At 42.8% G+C, this 22,685-nt stretch overlaps 1 protein-coding gene across 1 annotated transcript; it reads left to right on the forward strand.

Annotated features, from left to right (window-relative positions):
• Nucleotides 1–8,722: 8,722 nt before the first annotated feature.
• Nucleotides 8,723–11,995, forward strand: ZBTB42 (zinc finger and BTB domain containing 42). Its single transcript, XM_074957178.1, has 2 exons — nt 8,723–8,888; nt 10,383–11,995. The coding sequence occupies exon 2, from the start codon at nt 10,397–10,399 to the stop codon at nt 11,825–11,827; it is 1,431 nt and encodes a 476-aa protein (XP_074813279.1). The 5' UTR covers nt 8,723–8,888; nt 10,383–10,396; the 3' UTR covers nt 11,828–11,995.
• The last annotated feature ends 10,690 nt before the right edge of the window (nt 11,996–22,685 follow it).

Genomic DNA, 22,685 nt, shown 5'->3' on the forward strand with positions numbered 1-22,685 from the left:
CCACTTATCGGAGAGCATGGGCAAAGACAGAGCCATTAAAGCTATGAGAGAGCAAGGCATTTATCTAATACAGATCACAAACACATTTTCTACCAAGATGTTAGGCTGACTACATGGTTCACAAGAGAGGAACTGATCCTACTTAAGAGACCTTTTATGTACAATGAGATAGGTGCATCAATCCTCTACCTTGCAAAGCTCTGGGTAACAGAGGTAAGCTGATTTATCCTAGGATATAAAGTGTGCTAGATATTGCAATCCCATGCAATATCTTTGGGGACCATATATAGTATTAACTTCATGTATCACTGTAGGCCAAGGATTGTATGCAACTCCGGGGGGGTGGGTTACCACAGCTTCTCCAGGAACCAAAAGCAGTGAGGGGGATTAAAGTGAATCACTTAGGGTGTAAACACCTCCAGAGAGGTACCATCCCCAGAGGAGGCTTGCATATACTGGTTCAAAGTGGGTTTCCCAGAGACCAACAGACAAAGAAAGGGCTTTGGCATAAAAATGCTGTACTTAAACTTCTTTCTGATAAAACAAACAGACAGGACCTGCTTTCCATAGCGGAAGCATTGGAAAGATCTTGGCCCACTAGGGCCCCATAAGACTGGTGGGTGACCTCTGGTAGGCTTGTAGCATGGTATAGGAACTTGAATTGTTTTTATATGTTCTGTAATACTTTTACCTTAAGAATAAAGGTGCTTGCTTAGAAAAAGCTGTGTGGTAACTTGTAACTACTGGCAATACACTATTCACAGCCCTCAGAAAGAAAGCAACGCATGGGTTCTGGCCTTTAGGCAGACTGGCTTGCTGGGGATATCACAGTGCAAGGCAGGGGGTTGTGCAGCCTTCAAACCCATGGTTAGAAAGGAGTGGGACAAGGGTCCCTGTCCAGACACAGGTGATGGCTGGAGACCTGAGACCTGACTGGGACCTCCTGGGGTTGACCAGAGGTGGTGGTGGGGATATACAGATGCAGTTATGCTGAAACTGAGCTGTAGTTCACGAAAGCTTATGCTCAAATAAATTTGTTAGTCTCGAAGGTGCCACCAGTCCTCCTTTTCTTTTTGCGGATACAGACTAACACGGCGGCTACTCTGAAACATCTGCTGGGAAACTGTTGCTAAAGGAAGAAGTTTTCACCAGAAGGTGATTGGTATCAAGCCTTCATGCTAGTTTATTTTATTGCTTAATATGTATTTTAATCACAAGATCTCCCCGTTCTCATACAGCAAAATACCATTGCTGCAGATAAACACTTATGTATACATTACAGTGTGTTCTTCCTGGTATTGCTAAAATAAAGCCTCACGATGAATTGTTAAAATAATGTATTATGCAATTTTAAACAGAACAATGTTGGTTAAGTTCTTTTCCTTTAACAGGATATTTTCTTATTCCCTGGCAGTCTGGCCTTTAACTGAATTACTTGGCTTATCTGTGACTGTAATGGCTTCTGCTTTAAACAATTTCGTTAGGACATGATAACTCCTGGTACCCAGTCCCCAGTTGACACCAAGTTGATCTATTGCTATTCCCCATTCAGTACAGTGAATACTAACTTGCATTCACCTGTTATTTTGTAATGTAGGCTACCAGATTGCTTTTTTCTGGGAAAATTTAAGAAACAAAATGTTAAAAAATGAAAATTCTCCTTTACCGCTACTGTATTTTTTTTTTTTTAAAGAATAAGACATTCTGAATATAAGCCTATAATACAAAGGAAGGCCCCAAACATTACTTTGGGAGTAAAAAAGGGTAAATGTGTGTGTGTGTGTGTGTGTGTGTGTGTGTAATATTCAAAGACTATACAAAACAGGAAAGTGTAAATAGTATCCTACCATATTCCTGCAAATTTGTAATGTCAGCAGAAACCAGTGGATATGGTTTCAATGAGGATAAATGTTCCATATAAGGAAAAGGGAATCTCAGGCTGCACAAGCACCTTTACTGAGAGCTCTTGGACACAGCCTACAACAAAAACAACCAGAAATGAAAGATGTCTAGCAGGCATAGCACAGAGGTCATGGCAGCCGACAATATCAGCAAAACTAGGCAGACAGACAGTACAAGTGTGAAAGATGCATGTCTAATGGGAATGTATCCCCAAATCTCAGGAGTGATAATCACCCTTTAACACTGGAGGTAAAACAGAGGTGTAAGAGCAGAAACGCTTGGCTGACTTCAATGAGAACATGTGCAGACACTGCCATGTATAACAGTGCTCCCCAAACAGTATCCATTTTGCTGTACCTGTGCATGCATGTCAGTTCTGGATTGGTGTGTTCTTACTAATCCCCATCGTTGAAATAAAGTGGATGAATAAATTTTTTACACACACACACACACATATACTCAGCAACATAGGGATCCCATTCAGGGATGAATATACTATGGATATAGAACCCTCACACTTAATTACACATACATGCACATCAAATAGAACATGGCAAACAAGTTTTAGGTGTCAGTGGTTTAGGTGTCAGTGAGATATCTATAGGACATCCATAAAACAAATAAGTCTCTTGAAACAACCATCACCGGTGCATTGGCTGGACATCCAGAATCCATGGAGGAGACCACACTGGCTGTAATATTTACTGTGATCATGTAAGGAGCTGCAAAGATGCAAGTTAAAGCTGCCTCAAGCAGTTCCCTTGTTTGCTGCACTTAGCACTTGACCATGCCTCCTTTTCAGAAAGCCACACCCACTTTTTCCACAGCAGGACCGAGTAGTGAGCAAGCTGTCTGCATCATATCATGTTTCCCTAAAATCATAAGGTAGCAGGCCAGATGCTCAACTGATGTAAATTGGAGTAGCTCCACTGACTTCAATGGGGCCACTCCAATTTATACCAACTGGCTCCGCATTCTGTTTGGTATAACTCCCACTTGCATTGAGAGGATGAGATGTAACTGGCAGCCTTTCTAATCTATGCTGTGAACCAGTTGGCATAAATGGGCTTCAGAAACAGAAGCATGGAAACTTAAATACATAGAACCAATTATGACCAACGTATTTGATAACCCTTCAGTTCCTATGAGTATGTCCTGTGTCTTATCACCAATCCTCTTTGCATGAGCAATAGATTGGGTGATGAAGAGGCACCAAAAGGTATCATGAACGGAGTAAATTGGGTTAGCAGAGATGAGTTACATGACCTTCACTTGGCTGATGACACTGCTTTCCCTAAGTATGACAGAGAACAAAATGATTGCCCCTACATCACAGGTAGAACAGAAAGCAGTAACAATCGGATTGAAAGTAAATACAGAGAAAACCAAGATTATGAAGGTAGGAAACAGGACAACAGATGCAAAGGTGTACGTGGATGGAAAAGAAATCAACCAGGTAGAAGAGTTCTGCTATCCGGAGAGTATGATGACATTTGAAGGTGGCTGTGCTAAAGTTATTCATATGAGATCAGGAAAAGCAAACATTGCTTTTGGAAGGATGAACAATATCTGGTCAGACTGTGGTCTCCACACCAAACTAAAATTGAGATTATATCATGGGACTATACTGAGCACGCCACTGTGTGGAGCAGAGATTTGGCTGATGACAGCAACTAACTACAAGAGATGGGAGGCTGCCCGTCACAGATGGCTGAGGAAGATATTACACATTTTATGGAAAGACAAAATAACAAATGTGAGAAAAAGGGATCTGACAGAGCAGGACATGTTAGAACATATCATCCAAGAAGGTTCAGGTGATTGGGACATGCACACCGTATGGAAGATGGGAGGCCTGCTAAGAAGTCACTGAAGTGGGTACATGAGGGTGGAAAGAGAGAGTGACGAAGGCCCAGGAAGAACTGGCAGAAGAGAGTGACAGAGGATATCGAATGCACAGGCATCATCCTTGAAGAAGTACCACAAGTAGCGAATGAGCATAATCAGTGGAAGAACTGGACTGCCCAATATGTCAGAGACTCAGGAGGAATTAAAGTCTAAGGTAAGGCCCTATGAGTATAATACTATTTCTAAAACTGATTCTCCCTCTGAATTGATATCAGACTAACCCAAAACATAAAAGCAAGATCACATAGTACTTAAATAACAGACAGAAAACACAGGGAAGCCTTCTATACAATGAGATGAGAGAAAGTGAGAGACTATTATCAAATCACATAAAAAACCCTGTTGCTACCACTGCCAAGCTTGCCCATGGAGAGGGAAGAGAGATACCATGAGGTAATATATACGCTTGTTGGATCAAAGGGAGAAAAATGACAATGAATCATCAAGCTTTATGGGCCTGATCCCATGCCCATTTTAGTGTTCAGTCCCTCCACTGATTTCAATGGACTTTGAATCAGGCCCAAATCGCATAAAGTATTAGGGCCACATATTACCCTTGATCTGCACATGAAAGACCAGTTGACATCAGTGCCGAGTTCTACTCCCAATCTACGGCCCAGCAGTCTTTGCCCAAGCAAAATGCTCATTGAAGTCAATGGGCATTTGCCATGAGTATTAACAGGGCCCAGTGACAGCATATGACACCATAGACTGCACTCTTGAATAGTCTAATGCAGACGTTCTCCATCTTTTCTATATTGGTCCCTCTCTCTCTCCTTTCCCCAGCTGGGGTCTAGCTGGGACCCACACTTGCATTCAATGATATGGAAAGAGCAGCATAGTCACAACTTGTTCACACACCCCAGCTGAAGAACCCCTGGTCCAATAGCTTTGCAACGGTGGAAGCAGTGGTTTAGATGGGACACAACCTCCTGCTTGGCTCCCTCCTCTCATGGAATAATTTAAAATGGAGCCTCCTATTCAGTTTATTAGTAGGGGAATTTTCATACTGCAGGCTGGGAGGGACTCAGAGACCTGCAAGGGAGGTGAAAGCAGGTTGCTTGGACAGTCACATGTTTACATGAGGGTCTTCAGAAGTGCAGAACCTGTCAAAATGTGGTGCCAAGGGCATTTGTCCCTGTTGCCCTTGCCAAGGTCACCACTTACGTCTTGTCTACACTAGAAAGTTGTACTGTTTAAACTATATTGGTATAGTTAAAGTGGTACAATCCCCTAGTGTGGACACAGTTATATCAGTATAAAGGTGTTAGATACACAGCTAGCTATTCTTGTAAGGTGTCACTATTCCCATTTTGTTTTTAAATAAAAAGTTTAGATGTGACTAAATATAGATAAATGTTATTCCTGGAGAAAAACTGACTGCTGCCATATTTTAGTTACATTTCAAAGATAGTAACTAATCTAAAATTACTGTGGAATTATAATCACTTTACTAAAAATAAAGTGCTGTTATTTGTAGACAGTTATTCCTAGCTGATAGGAAGCCAACAGAAATTAAATCTAACCTTTTCTGCTTGATTCTCTTTTTCTTTCTCTTTCTTTTCCCTTGTTTTTAAAGAAGAGAAGTGGCAATTAAAAATATGGTGGTGCAAAATAAGGGACTGATACTTGCAGACCTTGTTAAGAGAAAATTCCCCTTGTAGCCATACTGCCAAAGTGTAGATTGTGGGATCAGATCCTAGACTGGAAAAATAGAAAGTCTCGTTCATTTCAATAAAATGTTTTTGTTCCAAAAAAAAAAAAAAAAAAAAAAAGCCAGAGGCACTAACGGGCATGAAATTTTTAAAAGATGGTATTAGTGACATTACAAACTCAGGATGAAGATGCTGAGATAACAGCTCACTAGTATGACTGACAGAGTGCCATGGATTTGCACTGTGCTTTACTCCACGCATAAGAAAAAGTCCCTACCCAAAGCAGCATAATTCAGATATATACAAGAGACTGCATAACATTTCAAACACACGAACGTACGGAGACTGTGTCAGTCTGGACATCAACAAAGAAAAGCCTTATGAAAACTTCACATGCAATTTGTGAGGTAAACAGGAATAATTTTCTGGTGTTGGCTGGACTGTTGGCTGTTACAGTGGGGTAATGTAGGTCACCATCGTTAAAGGGACAGTTCCAGGAAGGTGAGAAGATCAAGGTTATATTCCCTGTTCTGTTCCAGTGTGATAATGGCCAAATCACTTAAGCTTAAGGGCTTTGCTGCATAGGGATGGATTTAAGCTTAAGGGCTTTGTGGAATCAGAACCTATAACACTCCGTGCCTCAGTTTCCCTATTTGTAAGATGGAGATAATAATACTACCTCTATGTGAAAAGGACACTATGCGGATACAGTCATTAATTTTCATGAGGAACTCAGATACTTTGGTAATCAATGCCATAGAAAGGTCTTTAAAATTAACCAGCCATGGTGAAGTTTGATCTCTGAGAGCAACAACGAGTCAAAGGTGATACAGTTCCTGACTTCTGTGAACAAAGAGCCTGGAAATAAAAGGACAGAAATCCCAATTAAACTGAGAGTAACCAAACACATTAATTATAGTAATATTTTATGATAGTACCTAGGGGTCCCATTGCTCTAGATATTGTAACATACACACAGTAAATGATAGTCCCTGCCCCGGGCCATTTTACAATCTAGACAGGACGGACAATGGGTGGGAGACAGACTGTGTTATCCCCATTTTACAGATTTGAAACTGAGGCACAGACAGATAAATGACCTACCCAAGGTCACACAGAAATTCTGTGGCAGAGCTAGGAAGTGAGCCCAGGTATCTTGAATATGACAGCTTGAAAAACAGGATTACTTTTTTGCAAAAAATGTCATTCAGAATTTGTATGCAGTGTTGTTGTAGCCATGTTGGTGGGTGAGGTAATAGCTTTTATTGGACCAACATCTGTTGGTGAGAGAGACGAGCTTTTGAGCTTATACAGAGCGGAAGAAAAGCTCTGTGTAAAAGCTTGTCTCACCAACAGAAGTTGGTCCAATAAAAGATATTACCTCATGCAAATTTATTTTTTTAAACTCAACATTTTTAAAACTGGGTCCCAGTCCAGGTCTTTAATTTATGAGACCATCTTCACTCTGACATGCCTCAAATGTTACATATGTTCACAATCCACACAAATGCAGGACAATGAAAGTCATTTGTATTGTTATTCATTCCCTAGGGGCCCAACTTTCAATGGTATAGGATCAGGCAGTAGGGATGACATCCTGGCTTCCCTGAAGTGACTGGGAATTTTGCCATTGATTTGGAAGAGGCCACGATTTCACCCTAGGTTCCTTTGGTGGGACTAGCTGGTGGTACCTAACACACTGAACAGAAAACCGGTAAAATGGCCAATGAATTTCTACACTTTTTAGTACAAAGGAGTTTACGTTTGATGGGATTACAGCTAATTAAAATTTAAAATTCAAATTAACTATCTAAAAGGTCATCTTGAAAATCCGTAGGCATCTGGTATTTATCAGCTGACACACAACTAAAGATAAATCCAGGAAAGCATGCCACCTTTCCAAGTGTCATGTTTCAGTCAATCCCATACTGAAAGCAGGAATGAGGCAATGAGCAATTAGCACCGCCTGGGGAAAGTGATAATGCGTAATAAAAACTTGCTGCTCAATTCGATTTTTTAAAATATAAATTTCTAATCTCTTGAAGGGATTGCTTCTTTAACCCTACAGCGTGTAGGGAAGGCGTGCGCCATAATCTTCCTGCTTTCAGACACAGACCAAACTTTGTGAAAGCCTCTTAAATGACTCTTTATTTACTTGCAATCAAAGCGGTCTAGGTCAAAATACACTGCAGGGGAATGATCTCAGGTTTGCAGCATAATTATTCTAAAATGTACATGTAATTTATGACTAAATTAGCCCCATTTTATGACAGTCACCTGATCCAATCCTAGCCACATGTCACGGATTACAGATTTGTGCTGTTAGTTCTTTACCAGCAGGCACGATTTAACCGTGCCAAAAGCATCCCCTGCGATCACCTAGACAGGATACGACAGGAATGTACAGATACAAGCCCGTTGCGTTTCACACTGCTAGCTAAGCCACTCGGCAAACAAAAAGTTCCCAGCCCAAGACCTGAAAGTTGGGGGCTCATTGCTTGAGCCCGGTGCGAATGACTGTAATGGCAAAACGTTCTGCTTAAAAATCAGCAGAGTGTCCACATTCGTTGTGTAATATAAAGCCTCGGGCGAAGTCCCTGCTTTGCTGTTGGAAAGCAGGGGTAGTTTCGCAGCGCAGCGATGACCAGTCCCCAGGACGGGCCGGGGAGGGGGGGAGGAATCCCCCCCTACGCCCTGCTCCGGGGGATCGATCGTTCGTTAGCAAACGCCACCCGGGGAAAGTGACTTTCGGCTCGCCGCCTCCTGGGCTTGCGGCACGTTGTGTTGCAGTTAAACAAGCTCCGGTTGGCGTCCTGCTCCCGGGGTGCGGGGCGAGGAGAAGACACTTTCCAGCCAGGAGGAGAGCACATTTCCCTGCCAGCGATGATTTCTCCCTCCCCCCTCTCCACCAGCACCGCCTGGCCAGGAGCTGGCGCGGCGTGCCAGGCCGGGGAGCGCCCCGCAGCACCTTCTCCTCCCCCCGCCACTGCAGCAGCGTGGGACAGCGAGCGGGCGATCTCGCGGCACACGCCCGAAGCAGCGGGGCAGCTGCCGCCCCGAGCGGGATGCGGGCAGGCCGGGGACCGCCGCCGCCGCCTGGGGGCTGGCAGCGTCAGGGGCCGGAGCCGCGAGCGCGGCTGGGGCTATTGTGTGCACCAGACAGGCAGGGGGGAGAGAGAGACACACACACACACCCACACCCCTCGCTCGCTCAGAGGGAAAGTATCGCGAGAGCGGCTGGCTAACAACCTGCTTCACAACACAAGAGCGCTGCTAGGCTGCCAGCAACAGAGCCCCGGGCTCCTGTCCGCCTCCGGCTGCACGGTCCCCGGCGCCGCCAGCCACATCTGGGGCGGCTGGGCAGCCTCGCACGTGCGGCCGCGGCCCGGGGGCCGGACGCTGAGCCGCCAGCAAGGCAGGCTGGTAAGTAGCCAGTAGCGGTGCCTTCCCTGACCCCCTTCCCGGGCTGGGCTGCACCCCCCCCCGTCTGCCTGGGGGCACCCTCCTACCCTCCCCCCCAGCCCCTTGTGGGGGCTGGCTCTGTCCTCTCTAGTGCATTTGACCCCCTCCCCCAACACCCCCCCCCCCGAGTCTGCCCACAAAGGGAAAGTCCCGGCAGTAGTCCCATAAAGTTGGGGGGGGGTTGCGGGGAGCCGCAATGAGCCACCCAGCGAAACGAGCCCGCTGGCAACTCGGAGCCTCCCCTCCCCGGGAAAGTTTGCGAGCGGCGCGGGCGCTGGGAACTTCTCCCAGCAGAGGTCAAACGGGCTCCCTCGTCCCTCTGCGCGGCTGCCGCAGCAGCGGTGGGATTGTTATTAAGCAACTTTCCCAGTATTATTCTTTGGGGGAGGGGAGAGGCAGAGCCGGGGGAGGACTCGGTTTAAGTTTATGGGATTTAATAGATGGCTATAAATGGGGTTGCTGGAACTTTAAAAGGCAGCAAGCTGTGGTTGGCTGGTAGCTAGATTTGGAGTAACATATGGCATTAAAAGGAGCACAGCTGGAGGTAGCATTTCCATCGCAGTGAAGTCAGAGCAGCTGACTCTCCAGCTTGCAGTGTAATTAGCAAACCGAGCACTCCCTCCCTCACTCGCATACTCTCCTCTCTCGCACACGCACTCACCCGCCTGCTAGTCTTCCTCCGCTGCCGAGCCGCACCATCGCCGCCTTCGCCCGGGGTGCCCTCTCCCACCGCAAACTTGGGCGCCTCCAGGAGGGGCGTGTTTTCCCATGCACCCCTCAATCCCTGCGTGGCAGCCGGGTAAGGTGAGCCCCCTGGTTGGATCTCCCTGCTTGGAGCTGTTGCCGCAGGTAGTTGGACTTGTAGCCTCACCGCATCTCTCTCGAATGGTTGGTTTGGCTTTTAATAACTTTCAGGGCAGTAAACTTTGTGTGTGCGGGCTTGATTCGTAGGACCTTTCTCCGCCCACCCCCCAAATGCGTGAAGCTCTCAAGTTCCTTTACTAGCCCAAGCAATGAATGAGTGATCTATTATTTAATGTAGAATGATTGCGCATAAAGTTAAGTGTGGGGTTGGATTGATTTGGTTGTTTCATTAAAAGAACAAAACTGATGTCCGGAGTTAGACATTTCCAGGAATGCATAAACTGCTGGGTTCTCCCCCCCCCCCCCCCCGCCCCCAGTTTGTTAGTGAAAGAGACAAAGGTTGGAGGTGCTGCTTCTTTAGAAGCTTTTGTTTACTTGCAATCAAGTTTTTCCTGTTCGGAGCAGGTGGTGAAGGATGAGAAGCATGCTGGCTTTCTTTGTTTTAAATAAAACTATTCTAGACAACGAACAGTAAACGTTATCTCCAAGGCTGTTTCTTTGGCTTGTATTACCCAAAAGCCAGTCTGTTTGTTACAGCTGCTAGGAGGCTTTAGTTTATAGAAGCATTCAAGTTTTTCCTGTTTTGAACAGGTTATGAAGGAAGAATGGAGTTTCCAGACCATAGCCGCCAGTTGCTGCAGTGTCTGAGTCAGCAGCGTCACCAGGGCTTCCTGTGTGACTGTACTGTTTTAGTTGGAGAAGCTCAGTTCAGAGCCCACAGAGCTGTTCTTGCTTCTTGCAGCATGTACTTCCATCTTTTCTACAGGGACCAGTTAGACAAAAGGGATATTGTGCATCTGAACAGTGACATTGTCACAGCCCCAGCCTTCAGTCTGCTGCTTGAATTCATGTATGAAGGAAAGCTGGAGTTTAACAGTCTTCCAGTTGAAGATGTGCTCGCTGCAGCGAGCTACCTTCACATGTATGACATTGTGAAAGTCTGCAAGGGCAAGTTGAAAGATAAAGAATTGTGTTTGGAAGAAAAGATGAATGATGATGTGGCTAATTTGGAAAAAGATGAGCATTTTTTAGACACGGGAGTGCCCCTGGTACATGAGTTCGACCCGGGACACAAACAAAAATTCAGTGTCACAGAATATGATAGAGCAACGAATAAAGATAGGGTCAGTGGTCACCCTGGCTGGTCCTCTGATCTTATATGTGTCAGCTCTGTGTCTGCAGAGGCAGAATCGTGTACCATAGCAGCTGGAAAAACAAAAGCTAATGTCAATAGTTCTGCAGGATCTTTGTCCCAAAGGTCTGTTAACCATACCCCAGCTTCAAGTGATGTGGACTGTGCTCTGGATTTGTCTTTCAAGCCTGTGTCTGGGAGAGATTCCTTACACCCCTCCTACGTCTTTGGACAGCTGGCTTCCGACAGCCAGCAGCAGGATACTGAGCCACTTGTTAAAGATGAACAAGACTTGCTGTCAGATCAGGAGGACAGTGAAGCAAGGAGTCCAGAGAGTCAGCATTTTGGGAATTCAGCCAAAAGCCTAGTGACAGGGTTAGGACACATGTTCACAGGAAACGGCCGTTCTCACGCAAGAGAAGATGATATAGATCAAGATAGAGATGAGAGTGAAGATGACATGGATTCATCAGATATCTCCTCCTCTGGTGTACTTGTGCCTCCTGGGCATATCTGCATTTGCCCCCTTTGTAGCAAAGTTTTTCCAAGCCCACACATCCTGCAGCTACACCTGAGCTCTCACTTCAGAGATAAAGATGGCTCAAGGACCAGGTTGTCTCCTGATGGTTCGGTGCCCACCTGTACGCTTTGTGGGAAGACTTTTTCTTGCATGTACACCTTAAAGAGACATGAAAGGACTCACTCGGGCGAAAAGCCTTATACCTGTGCCCAGTGTGGAAAGAGCTTCCAGTATTCCCACAATCTCAGCCGTCACGCAGTAGTGCATACCAGAGAGAAACCCCATGGTTGCAAATGGTGTGAAAGACGATTTACACAATCCGGTGACTTATACAGACACATCCGTAAATTTCATTGTGGCCTCGTAAAGTCCTTGGTGGTTTGAGACAAGCTTTTTTTTTTTTTTTTTTTTTTTTGTAATGGATGTTACTAATGTGTGGGGTTTTTTTTTAAGGCAGCATGTGATTTTCTTTTTTTACTGATCTTCACATCAGTTAACAATGTTGAAAGATGCTAAGTGTACACTTCGGTGGCCTTTTCGCCACGGCCGCTTTTTTTCCCCCCTGTTCTCTCCCCCCCCCCCCCCCGCCGTTGTCTGTTGTGCACCCATGTTACATTATTTCCAAGTTAGTAGAGTGAAAATGATTTAAGATTCAATGATTTGGCTTCGATTTTTCATGCTGGAAGTACTTGCTTTGTGTTCGCCCCCCCCCCCCCCAGTTTAAAAAAAGATTGATAACAGAATCTGAGAAATACTCCAAGATTTACTTAAGTCCCCTAAATGCTATATGTGTATTTCATGACAACCTAAGAGTTGAACTATAGCTTCTTCTTTTGATGTGGATGAGGGAATCTGCTCACTTAACTCCATGTGTCTCAAGATGAGACCTACAGCCTTTTCAAGAAGGAGGCTTAAATTGGCCCAGTTTTTTAAAGAGGTTTGAGAATTCCTTGACTTGTACTTACATATCTGGTACAGTTTGGCTTTTGATTCTTACTACTGTATCAGAGTAGTTTTGCAATCAAGCCTAAAATCGGAATGAAAAGTCTTGCATACAGACTTGGCATACTCAGAAGGAAAGTTTTAAATTTCTTTCTCCCCTTCCCTCCTCCAAGGACTATTATTTGTTGAATAGCACTGAGCTGCTTTTGAATTTTAAAAACTGGGTAGAAACATGTTTCTATCTGCGCTATATTCACTCCTTAGCTGTTGAAGGATAAGCACTAGAGTAAACATGTAAACTCATGGGATATATGAACACATCTCCATCCCTGTCTGGACAAACAAACACAGGGACCAATCCTGCTACTGCCGGGGAAACGTTACTTCAGTGAGTAAACTCATAGAGGGTGCAAGATTGGGTCTGTAATACGTGCCATAACCTTGCTCAGACATTTGGGAATGGATAAAACTATACAACAACTGCAGGGTCTGGTGAAGGAAATGCAGTGGCTGAGTAGCTAGTTAGGAACTGATGACCAGTATTCTTAAGAGGAAATTGGTCAGTGTAGTAATATGTGACAGTCAATCTTTTTGTTTTAAAACGGGGATTTCTGACTTGTTCAGGATACCTGTAGCATCTTCTGGTACATTTTAGTAAAATTACAATTTTTTTGAAATGACCGGTATTAAAGATCAGTAGCTTGGAGATATATATATTTTTATGGCTTGTATATTGTTAAAGTTGGCAACTGCCCTGGGCCAAGTTCTGTGGAATTCATCTGATTTCTTGGGTAGCACAAATGCAAGCCAGCGGAGGGACTTGGCCCTGCTAGTTTTGCACCAGCCAAACGAAATACTAACTTTCCCATTGTTTCCTAAAATTTAGACCATCTGTAATTATAACAGGTTACTGAATTCCAAATACAGTAGTTCAGTTGTCTGCCTAAGAGAACACCCTTTGGTCTGTGCATGTCAGTAAATACCAGATTATGCCTCTCCAATTAAAGCATCCGTTCAAGGCACACACACACACACACAGAACTGAATTCTTATGACATCTGTGCTTTTGAATTTCATTTTTTCTGAACTGAATCTTTTTTTTTTCTTTTTAATTAAGAAAAAAAGTTTATTTTGTCAAGTTTACTGACACTCCTGGAATGGTTTCTTGAAGTTCAATCATTTATTTTTAAACGAATTTGAAGCACTGAAGTGGATTCTTCTAAATACTGTACTTCAGAATATCGGATTTCATCCCAAAAGAAGGAATTGTCCAGCATTTCCCTTTACATGTATTAAGTAAGCACTACTACCTATGTGGTTTCAACAGTGTAATTGTGATATTGATCTATTGTGAAAGTACTTTTAAAAAAAAAAAAAACCCAGGACTTCACTTGTTGTGACCTCCTTATTCATCTCTTAAACTATGAATGTACATGTAATGTGAAATTTTACTTCTACTCTTAGTTTGTTCAGACTAATTTCTTTGCATTACTGTAAAATATTTTTGCTGAATCTGTTACATAGGAACATGTGGGAGAGCACTGTATGTGTAAACAGACGTGGCTTTGGTACTGTGGTCTTATTCTACTTAATCACTTTTTTTGTTGTTGCTGTGATTGGAAATAGCACTGAACAAAAATCTACGAAAACTAAGTTATTTTTTTTTCTCCTGATGATACTTGATATAGTATTTATTAGAATTTTTTGAAGTGGAATTATTACTGTTAAACTATTTCAAAATAAGTTAATCTATGCTTCCCCTTAAATCTTACACAAACTTCTGTACATGCTGTAAAGTGAACAACTAATACAGTAGTGGTATTATCTAAACTAGCAATATTTGTTTAAATTTTGCATTTTTTTTGCAATACTGCTGTTGCATTTCACTCTTCACTTCCATTTTTTTTTTAAAAGCTCAAATATCCTAAATTGTGCCATAAGACATTAGTAGGGGGGCGAGGGAAAGTCAAAACAAGTTTGCATCTGACTTTAGTCTAGAAATAACTCACTAAACTAATGCTATGAGCATGCTCTGTACTGCATTGAATATGGGGTAAAAGTAAAAGATATAACAAGCTGTGTGTTTTCTTTTAGTGCGTTATTAATGCACTGTTCTTTTCTCATAGCTTAGTATTTTTCTCCCCAACCGTAATAGCTTGAATTTCTAAAGTAAAGATGTTTGCACTTATTTTTATTTTAAAGTGACTTTTGTTTTGGTGCGCTCTGTCTTGGCTTTGTTTTTGTTTTTAAAGTTGCAATAGCTTTGAGCATGTCTTCAAAAATGACTCATTACAGAGAAATACTAAAAACATTGCACACTTATGTTTTCATAAAATATTTCACTGTGGGGGAGTCACCTCTGTAAAGACTAATACTGCTCTAAATTTTAAACACTGGATTTGTCTTCGACTACAAACAAAAACTGTGAAGTTAATGTAAAAAAAAATCAATATTTTTAATTGTTTTTAATCCTGTTGCAGTTCAGATTAAATATGTATATTTAAAGACACTAATTTTTGTGGGAGAGTTTTATAGTATACAGTATGTAGAAAAGCTATTGGAATGGAATATATTTTATAAAAATGTTCGATCACTGTTTTATAGTGAACTGGTTTTTTTCTTCAGTGTTAGTACTATACTGTTTAGTCTAGAGACGACAATCGCGTAAAGAGTGACTTAAGGGAAAACTATGGTTAGCGCTTAGTATTTTTTGTGTGGAGTTTTGTTTGCAACTGTATCGGTATGTGCTGTAAAATGTGACAATCGTGATTAGGATTGTTGTCTTTATAAATTTACACAAAATAAAATGTGCTAGAGTTGTACGTCGAGCCCTTTCGCTCTTTAACGGAACTTTTAAAAATCTATACCTGATGGTGGTTTCACTGTCTCTTTGAATGACAAACTAAAAATCCAAGTGGCCCTGAAAAAGTAAACAGTTGAGGGAATTGCTATATTCTTGTCTGACAGGGACATAGACCCAATGTTTAATCCATTACCCCGTCACTGAGGAAAACTAAATATTCACACCCTGTTCTTCTGTTTTGATGTCCTAGTCATACTGAACCGAATTCAGAGCCTATTGATCTCAGTGTGAGCCTTTCCACTGCCCCTTTTTGAGCAACTCTGCAGTATATGCTGCTCTGTCTAGAGCTGTGTTTGCTTCTATTGGGGACATGGGTACCAGGTCACAGGTTCCTATCCTGTAAATGCTTAAGGATTTAAGTAACTCTACTCATATGGTCCAATTGACTTGACTGAGACTTCTCCTGCATAACTTTATTCAGGTGGGAGTAATCTCACTGAAGTCAATTGGACTGCTTACGTGAATAGTTACTTATATGTGTAAGTATTGACAGGATTGGGGCCTTAAGGTCTGAGCCTATTCCCACTGAAGTAAATGTAAAGGCTCCCTTCAGTGGGAGTTGGAATTGGGGTTTTCTTTTTTAAAGGGCCCAAGTTGGACATGCTGGCTGCTTCTGAAGAGACAAAATAAGCTGAGAGTTGCTATATTCTGAAGGCCCCAACCCGGGACAGAAAGTTTGAAAGAACCAGTATTGCAGAGCTGCAAGGAAGGAAATCCTATTTCACGGAGCATGTTTTGCCCTTTCTTTTGCTGTAATATCTTTATTGCAAAGTCTCTCATATTGTATTCAAGCACATTTCCTGCCTTGCAGCACTTCAGTACCTCCTGTCTCGCTCTGTAGGGAGGATAGAATGCTGTTGGAGACAACTATCATTCCTACGGCACCCGGCTGTGATGTGATGAAGTGTTGGCAAGTTTTGTATAATTTTATTGGATGTGTAGCCACCGCTAGAGGTAAGTGAGTGTCTGTTGGTGGGATTCTTACAGCTGTCTGTCTGGCACCATTATCCATTGTTTTCTTCTGTCCCTGGCCTTCTGAATACACTTGCAGATAGACTGTTTTCAAGATGCAAACTGAACATATCCTATTTTATTGCTCTGCTGTACAAAAATACCTTCCTTTGAGGGATGGTAGACATAGGAAAAGTGTTTTTATTAAACTTAAAGATGACCCTGTAAGTGGATGATCTGCAAATATGCATCAAACAAATATTTCCAAACTGAAGAAAGCAGCACACAAGTAAGTAAGTGTGTGTGTGTGTGTGTGTGTGTTTGTTTTTTGTTTTTTAACACTTTGGCTTGGGCATACTTTGTGTACACTTTGGCTTGGCCCATTTTATTTATGCTGATTAAAAATGTTAACGTATCCTAACACTCCAGATCTTGGTGCCTATTGCTTGATAACTTATTAAATTTTAAGGTGTATCTGTGCTGCCTGAAATACACAGCAAATGTCACGCTTTTCCACTATCCAACGACTCAACAGATTATAAACAAAACAGAAGGGAGGAGAGGGACATGTATCAGAGTGGCTGCTGGGTTTTGATATCTTTTGAAAGATGGACTTGTTGTTTTAGCTATTGATTCAGTCCTGGTTGGTGCTACGTTTCTTTGAGGTGCCAACTGCCTTCCAGTCACTAGCTTGAAGGAGGTCCTTAAGCCTTACAGAGTTGGCCCATATATTACTTCAAACAAAACTACACGGAAAAGCAAAACACCTTGGTACCAGACACACAACATTGTATGTCCAGCTGTGCAGTTCACACCACCACATGTCACAATGCAGGCCAGAGACCACTGCAACCACAAAGAAATGGCTTTGTGCTCTCTCAGCTGATGTGGGCTGATATAGCAGCCCAAATACAGTTACCAGCATTTTGCTATCATCAGTTGTTTGGAAGCAAAGTGCTATCGGGGGTTTTAATCATGGGGGTTCTCCATTAGCGTTTTGGATTCTAGATTGTGAGAGGTAGCATCTATGGTTGGCCATGTTTTTAGTCAAAACCATACTTTAATTTTTTTTTTTTTTTTAAATACAAACTAAGCATCTAGGCCTTGTGATGTGATGAAGTACTGTTCTTTTGACATTAGAAGCACACATGAGCAACCTCTTGTTGCTGGCCTAAACTACCAAAATCTGACTGATTCAATCATTCTCAACATTAGCCTTGATAGGTCGAAAGTCGGTAAATACTGATCGGAGGCAGGAGTTGTCTGCAGGGTAACTGAACTTTTCTACTGACTGTGTAGGAATGGCTGTCTCAGTAATGCCATTCTGCTTACTGGTCATCACAAGATATTGCTGTCTTGGACTGCAGTTGCCATTCTTCCAAATAGTCTTGTGGGTATTTTTTTCTTCTGCTCTAAGTATTCCTGAACATAATATGAATCAGCAGCTGTTATCTAAGGGAAGCTGTGGCAGGTGTGACCCAGAGGAAGTAGTGTTTGTAGGACAAAGCCGGTATCAAGTAAAATGGAGTCAACGGTGCAGTTGGCCTATGAAAACGTTTTGTGCTCAAAGTATAAGGATTGTTAACAGCACCATTGCTAGTCAGCCTCAAGAACAATTTGTCTCGAATCGCTTCTTGTTTGTTCTGGGGAGAGCCTGGCTGCAAGTGCAGCCGATTAAGCAAGTTGGTGCAGAGCTGCATCTTTCATAATGATGGAGAGACTCTGGTTTCTTACTCCTTTTTATTAATGTAGAATGGGGGTGGTGAAACATTGCAGAAGAATGCAAAGCACTATATGTATTAGTAACCTACGTGTCCGAGGTTGTGACGTTCTGATTGGCTTCTGACTAGCGCCTTTGATCCAAATGAAAAATATTTGCTAACCCTGCTTAATAGGAAGGGAGAACAAACAATTTGCTTATTGTTACCTTTTCCTGTTTGTTCTCTTTTTAGTACAGCTGCACACTTCTGTGCACAGCTGGCTCTTGTGCCCTTTCAGAGTGATTTGTCACAGAAAATAAAAATACTTGCCAACCTGGCTTTAACCAAAAAAATCCATTAATAGCCTTTGGCCTTTATATGCATCAAAGTGACAGTCCTACGCTGCCCCAGTAAGAGAAGCCTGGCACAAACGCGGAGCAAAGTCTGTGCTGCTGCAGGCTGCCAGCCAAAACGTTTTGTGCAGGCCAGCAGTGACGACAGTTTCCACAGGCAGAGGGTCTGCTCTGACAAACCAGCATCCAGCCACCCACTTGAATTAACACCCAGGCCTCTTCCTCTTGTCCCTTCCCACCTGCTTGGACAGCTACCTCTTTCTGATTTGATTTTTTTTTTTTGTTTGTTTTTTGTTAGTCTCTCGTGTGCCAAGTTATATTTAAACTGTCCGAGACAGTGTCCGTGGAACTTGCATTTTTAGCTACTTCCCTGTTAACCCATCCATTTATGTTTTAACTGCCTCTGGCTAGTCCAGTTTATTTTGTGTTCTTTCTAACTGGCTGAGTGTTCTCTGTGGGGCACAGCCTGTGTTTTGCATATCATCAACCACCCTGTTGGCAGCTAACAAACGTCCTAGGAATTGCTGGACTGGATCAGACCCACAGTCCAACCAGTCCAGTATCCTGTCTTTGACAGTGGCCAGGATCTGATGCTTCAGAGTGTGGTGCAAGAACCTTACAGCAGGCAGATGTGGAATGATCTGCCCTTCACACTAGGGCTCATAGTGAGCTTCAGTAGTTAGAGATTGGCTTACAACCTGAAGCTCAAAGTCACTTCCGTAACTGTTAATAATTATGGTAACTGGATAGTCTTGATGTCATGTAAATATCCACTCCCTTTATGGACCTTACTAATGTCTTGGCCTCAATCATTTCCTATGCCCATGAGTTCCACAAGTTAATTACACATCATGTGAAAAATTTATTCCTCTTAAAAGCTCTTATACACAGTCTTCCCCTGTCTGGTTCTTTGGTAAAATGTCTGTGACCAAGTGCTTTTGCCTTTCACAGCGTGCTCTAAATTGCTCAACTTGCTGTGTGGAGACACAAACTTGGCCCTTTCTTGGGTTTAACTTTTATTAATAAAGTTTAGCTGAAGCCTTATCCCCAGGCTGCTCCTACCTCAGGACTGCTCAGCCCACTTCCTAGATCCTCTCTCTCAACAGCCACTTCATCTCCCTTCCATGTAGGTGGCGTTATGAGCCGTCTGCTTAATGCTTTCCCAGCAGGTTCAGTAACTGTTCAGAAGGTGGCGTGTTCCAGGTAACATATGCATATCTATTAGATTCTCAGATCACATTAATGAACACTGTAAATGTAACGTTCCACCACGGGACTTTCCTGGCTGCTGGCATGTGACCTAATTACTGCAAGGTGCATGAGTGGCTTAATTGAAAATATTTAGTTGCTGTGTCCCTCTTCTGAGTTTAAAAGCAAACCAAGCCAAATCCATAGGGGATTGATAATGGACACACATCCTTTCACTGCCAGGCTAACTATTTCAAATGATCTAGCTTGGTCCAAATATATAAGTAGTCTTGGCCTCTACAGTATAAGAAATGAATCTCCAGGCCATGTCCTAGTGGACTGGTGTCCCTGTCACACAAAAGCCCTCATCACGGGCATCTTTATAGCTCTACTAGAAAGGCCAAGAAATGAACTAGGCGGCCCCAGCCTCTGATATTTGTATGACTCTGCAACTCAAGGTTCGAGTGAAAAACGTTTGGAAGGATAGTCTGCCCATGCTATTGTGTGAATAAATAGACATCAGTTTTCCCTCCATCCAATGTCTCTCAAAAGTACTAAACTAGGAGCGAAGAGGTGCATGTGTAAACAAATTGTTTTTCAAGACACAGAAAATGGACCATTTGGATATAACCCATCTCTACCCCAGTAATCCTTTTTACACATTTGAACTTCTAAAACGTTGTTTCAGATCATTAGAGAAAGAGAAAAGGATCGCAGAGTTACGGTGCATGCTAGAATACTCTTGCAAGAGAAAAGACTATGTAAAATTGCTGTGTTAGATGGCTTGAACTAAAGTCAATTTCCCTGTTACAGATACTCCAGAGTGAGAAGCCAGTTTGTTGATTGCTCCAGGAAAAAGAGGATGATTATTAGATAAATAATGTTCCCCACCCCTCCCCCGGTAATGGATCTATAGGCCTAGGAGTGATTTATCAACTAACCGATGGATAATACTCCTGACTTAGTGCCTGGGTTTGACTGCTGGTGTGTACTGTGTCTGTGTAAAAGGTAACTATGAGGCAAGGTATTTTAAAGATCTTTTAAAGCTTGGAGCCTCTGGTGAATTTTTCACAATATACATAAGTTGAACAAGCTGTTCAGAAATCCATCACATCTCTGTTTATTGCTTTAACCTACTGAAGGGGGGAGATCCCAGGGATGCATCTTCTATTTACTCATGTATTGAAAGCGGATTTTTTTTTTTTTTTTTAATCGAAGGGATCAGCAACAAGACATTGAGTTTTCTGTAAATTAGAGGTAAACTACTTTATCTCTGTGCCTCTAAGCAGGGAATCCCTATATGCAGGGATCCATCATCACTTTCTACTGTCTAATCATTTTCTTTAATCATTTCCCTAAACCAACTCTCAATCTTGCTTTACTGGATTCATTTTATAATCAAACCTTTTCAGGATGCAGTTTAAAATTTATATGCATACCATAACTGTCTGATGGTTCCTCTGATTTGGATAAGCGAGGAACTTCTATTGTCAGTGTGACAATTAGGCTATAAAAATGGATTTATATCAGTTTATATAGTCACGTTATGGGGTAATGGATGAAACTAACCAGAAGAAATACTGAAAATAGAACTGGACCCAGTGTCTCAGGGAGAAGGAGCCACTCTACAGGAAAAAAACAAACCCCAATTTGAAACCATACAAATGTTTTTATTATAGAATCATGTTAATGTAGGGCTGGATGAACCCTGGGAGGTATTTGTCCACCCTGTTCTTTAAAACCTCTAAGGAGCGGGTTGTGGAACCTCCCTTGGAAGCTTATGCCACAGAGTTTAGCTCCCCTTAGAGTTACAAAGCTTTTTCCCCCTAATCTCTAATTTAAATCTCCCTTGCTGCAGACTAAGGCCTTTACAACTTGTCCTGCTGCCAGCAGACATGGAGAACAATTGATTACCATCCTCTTTATTACAGCCCTTAATAATATTTGCAGACTGTTATCTGGTCCCCTCCTCAGTCTTCTTTTCTTAGGACTAAACTTGCCCAGGATTTTTAATCTTTCCTCATTGGTCAGGTTTCCTAAACCTTTTACCCTGTTTGTTACTCCCTCCAGTTTGTGCACATCTTTCCTACTGTGTGGCACCGAGACCTGGCCACAGCACTGCAGCTGAGCCCTCACCATCGCAGAGTAGAGCGGGGCAGTTTCCTCCCATGTCGTCCATACAACACTCCTGTTAATACCCTCCTGTGCAGGGCTTAAATGCAGCTGGAGCTGTCTGGATTGGAGCTCTGGTAAACATTTTCAACTCCCGTGAAGTTTTTATAGCTTGCGGGGGTTGGCTCTGGGAAATACTCTGAGAATTTAAACCCTGTTCCTGTGCCAGTTCTTGGGGCACCCGGGACAGAGAGTCACCTCATTACCCACTGCCTCTAGTGAGGGAGTCTTTCTAGTGGTAGGTGGGTATCCGCTCCCTGACCCACCAGCCTTTCAGCCACTCAAGTGCTGGCAAGTCCTGACTTTGCCTTACAGAATAACAATAGGTGCTTCCCAATCCCCATGTCTCTTTGGATCATTCCCCTGTGAACTCCAGCCCCTCATGCTGGTTATTTACAAAAATTCCACATCCTTGGCACCCAACAGTGCCAGTTTTACCTTAACCTGCCGCTCCTGTAAACCATGCAGCACTTGCGAGCGCTTATAATAAAACAAAGAAGGCTTAAATAATTGAGAATAAAGATTTAACTAGACATGAGAGAGTGGTGGAAACAACTGGTTACAAAGCAAAACAAAATGCAAACCTGGGTCTACGCTTATCAATAGTTACCTTTCTTATCTAATAAAATTTCCCCCGTGCTCTCCAACATTCACTCTGTTGCAGAGCTGGCTGGTTTCTCAAGAACCAAGGTCCAAACATTTGTGAAAGCAGTGTGCTACACAGGGTTTTCCTCAGTGAATGGGTATACAGTACTTCTCCCTCCTCTGTGTTATACTGAGAACAGCTTTTTGTTTCTATGTACAGGCAGGGTCAACCCCGTCTTCTTGTAAAGATGCTTAATTATCTTTAAGTGATTTTGATTATTGATTGCCTCTGTTTTCCTAGTCAAAGTCTTAGTATTGCACAAAGCTAAATAAATTGAGCCTTGCACTATATCACCAGCCAAATAGAGAAGCAGTGACAACTCCCCCGTGCCTGAATGGGCAGTCACTGAAACACGTTATCTCCTGGTGACTAACTTCTACTCCAAGTCTATGAAGCAGACTTTCAACATAAATACACCACTCCTTAA

Source organism: Natator depressus, chromosome 6 (genome assembly GCF_965152275.1).
Source record: "Natator depressus isolate rNatDep1 chromosome 6, rNatDep2.hap1, whole genome shotgun sequence".
Classification (NCBI taxonomy): domain Eukaryota; kingdom Metazoa; phylum Chordata; order Testudines; family Cheloniidae; genus Natator; species Natator depressus.

Bases quoted from the DNA above. Each gene is read 5' to 3' on its own strand.
- ZBTB42 (XM_074957178.1), top strand. From the start codon at position 10,397: ATGGAGTTTCCAGACCATAGCCGCCAGTTGCTGCAGTGTCTGAGTCAG.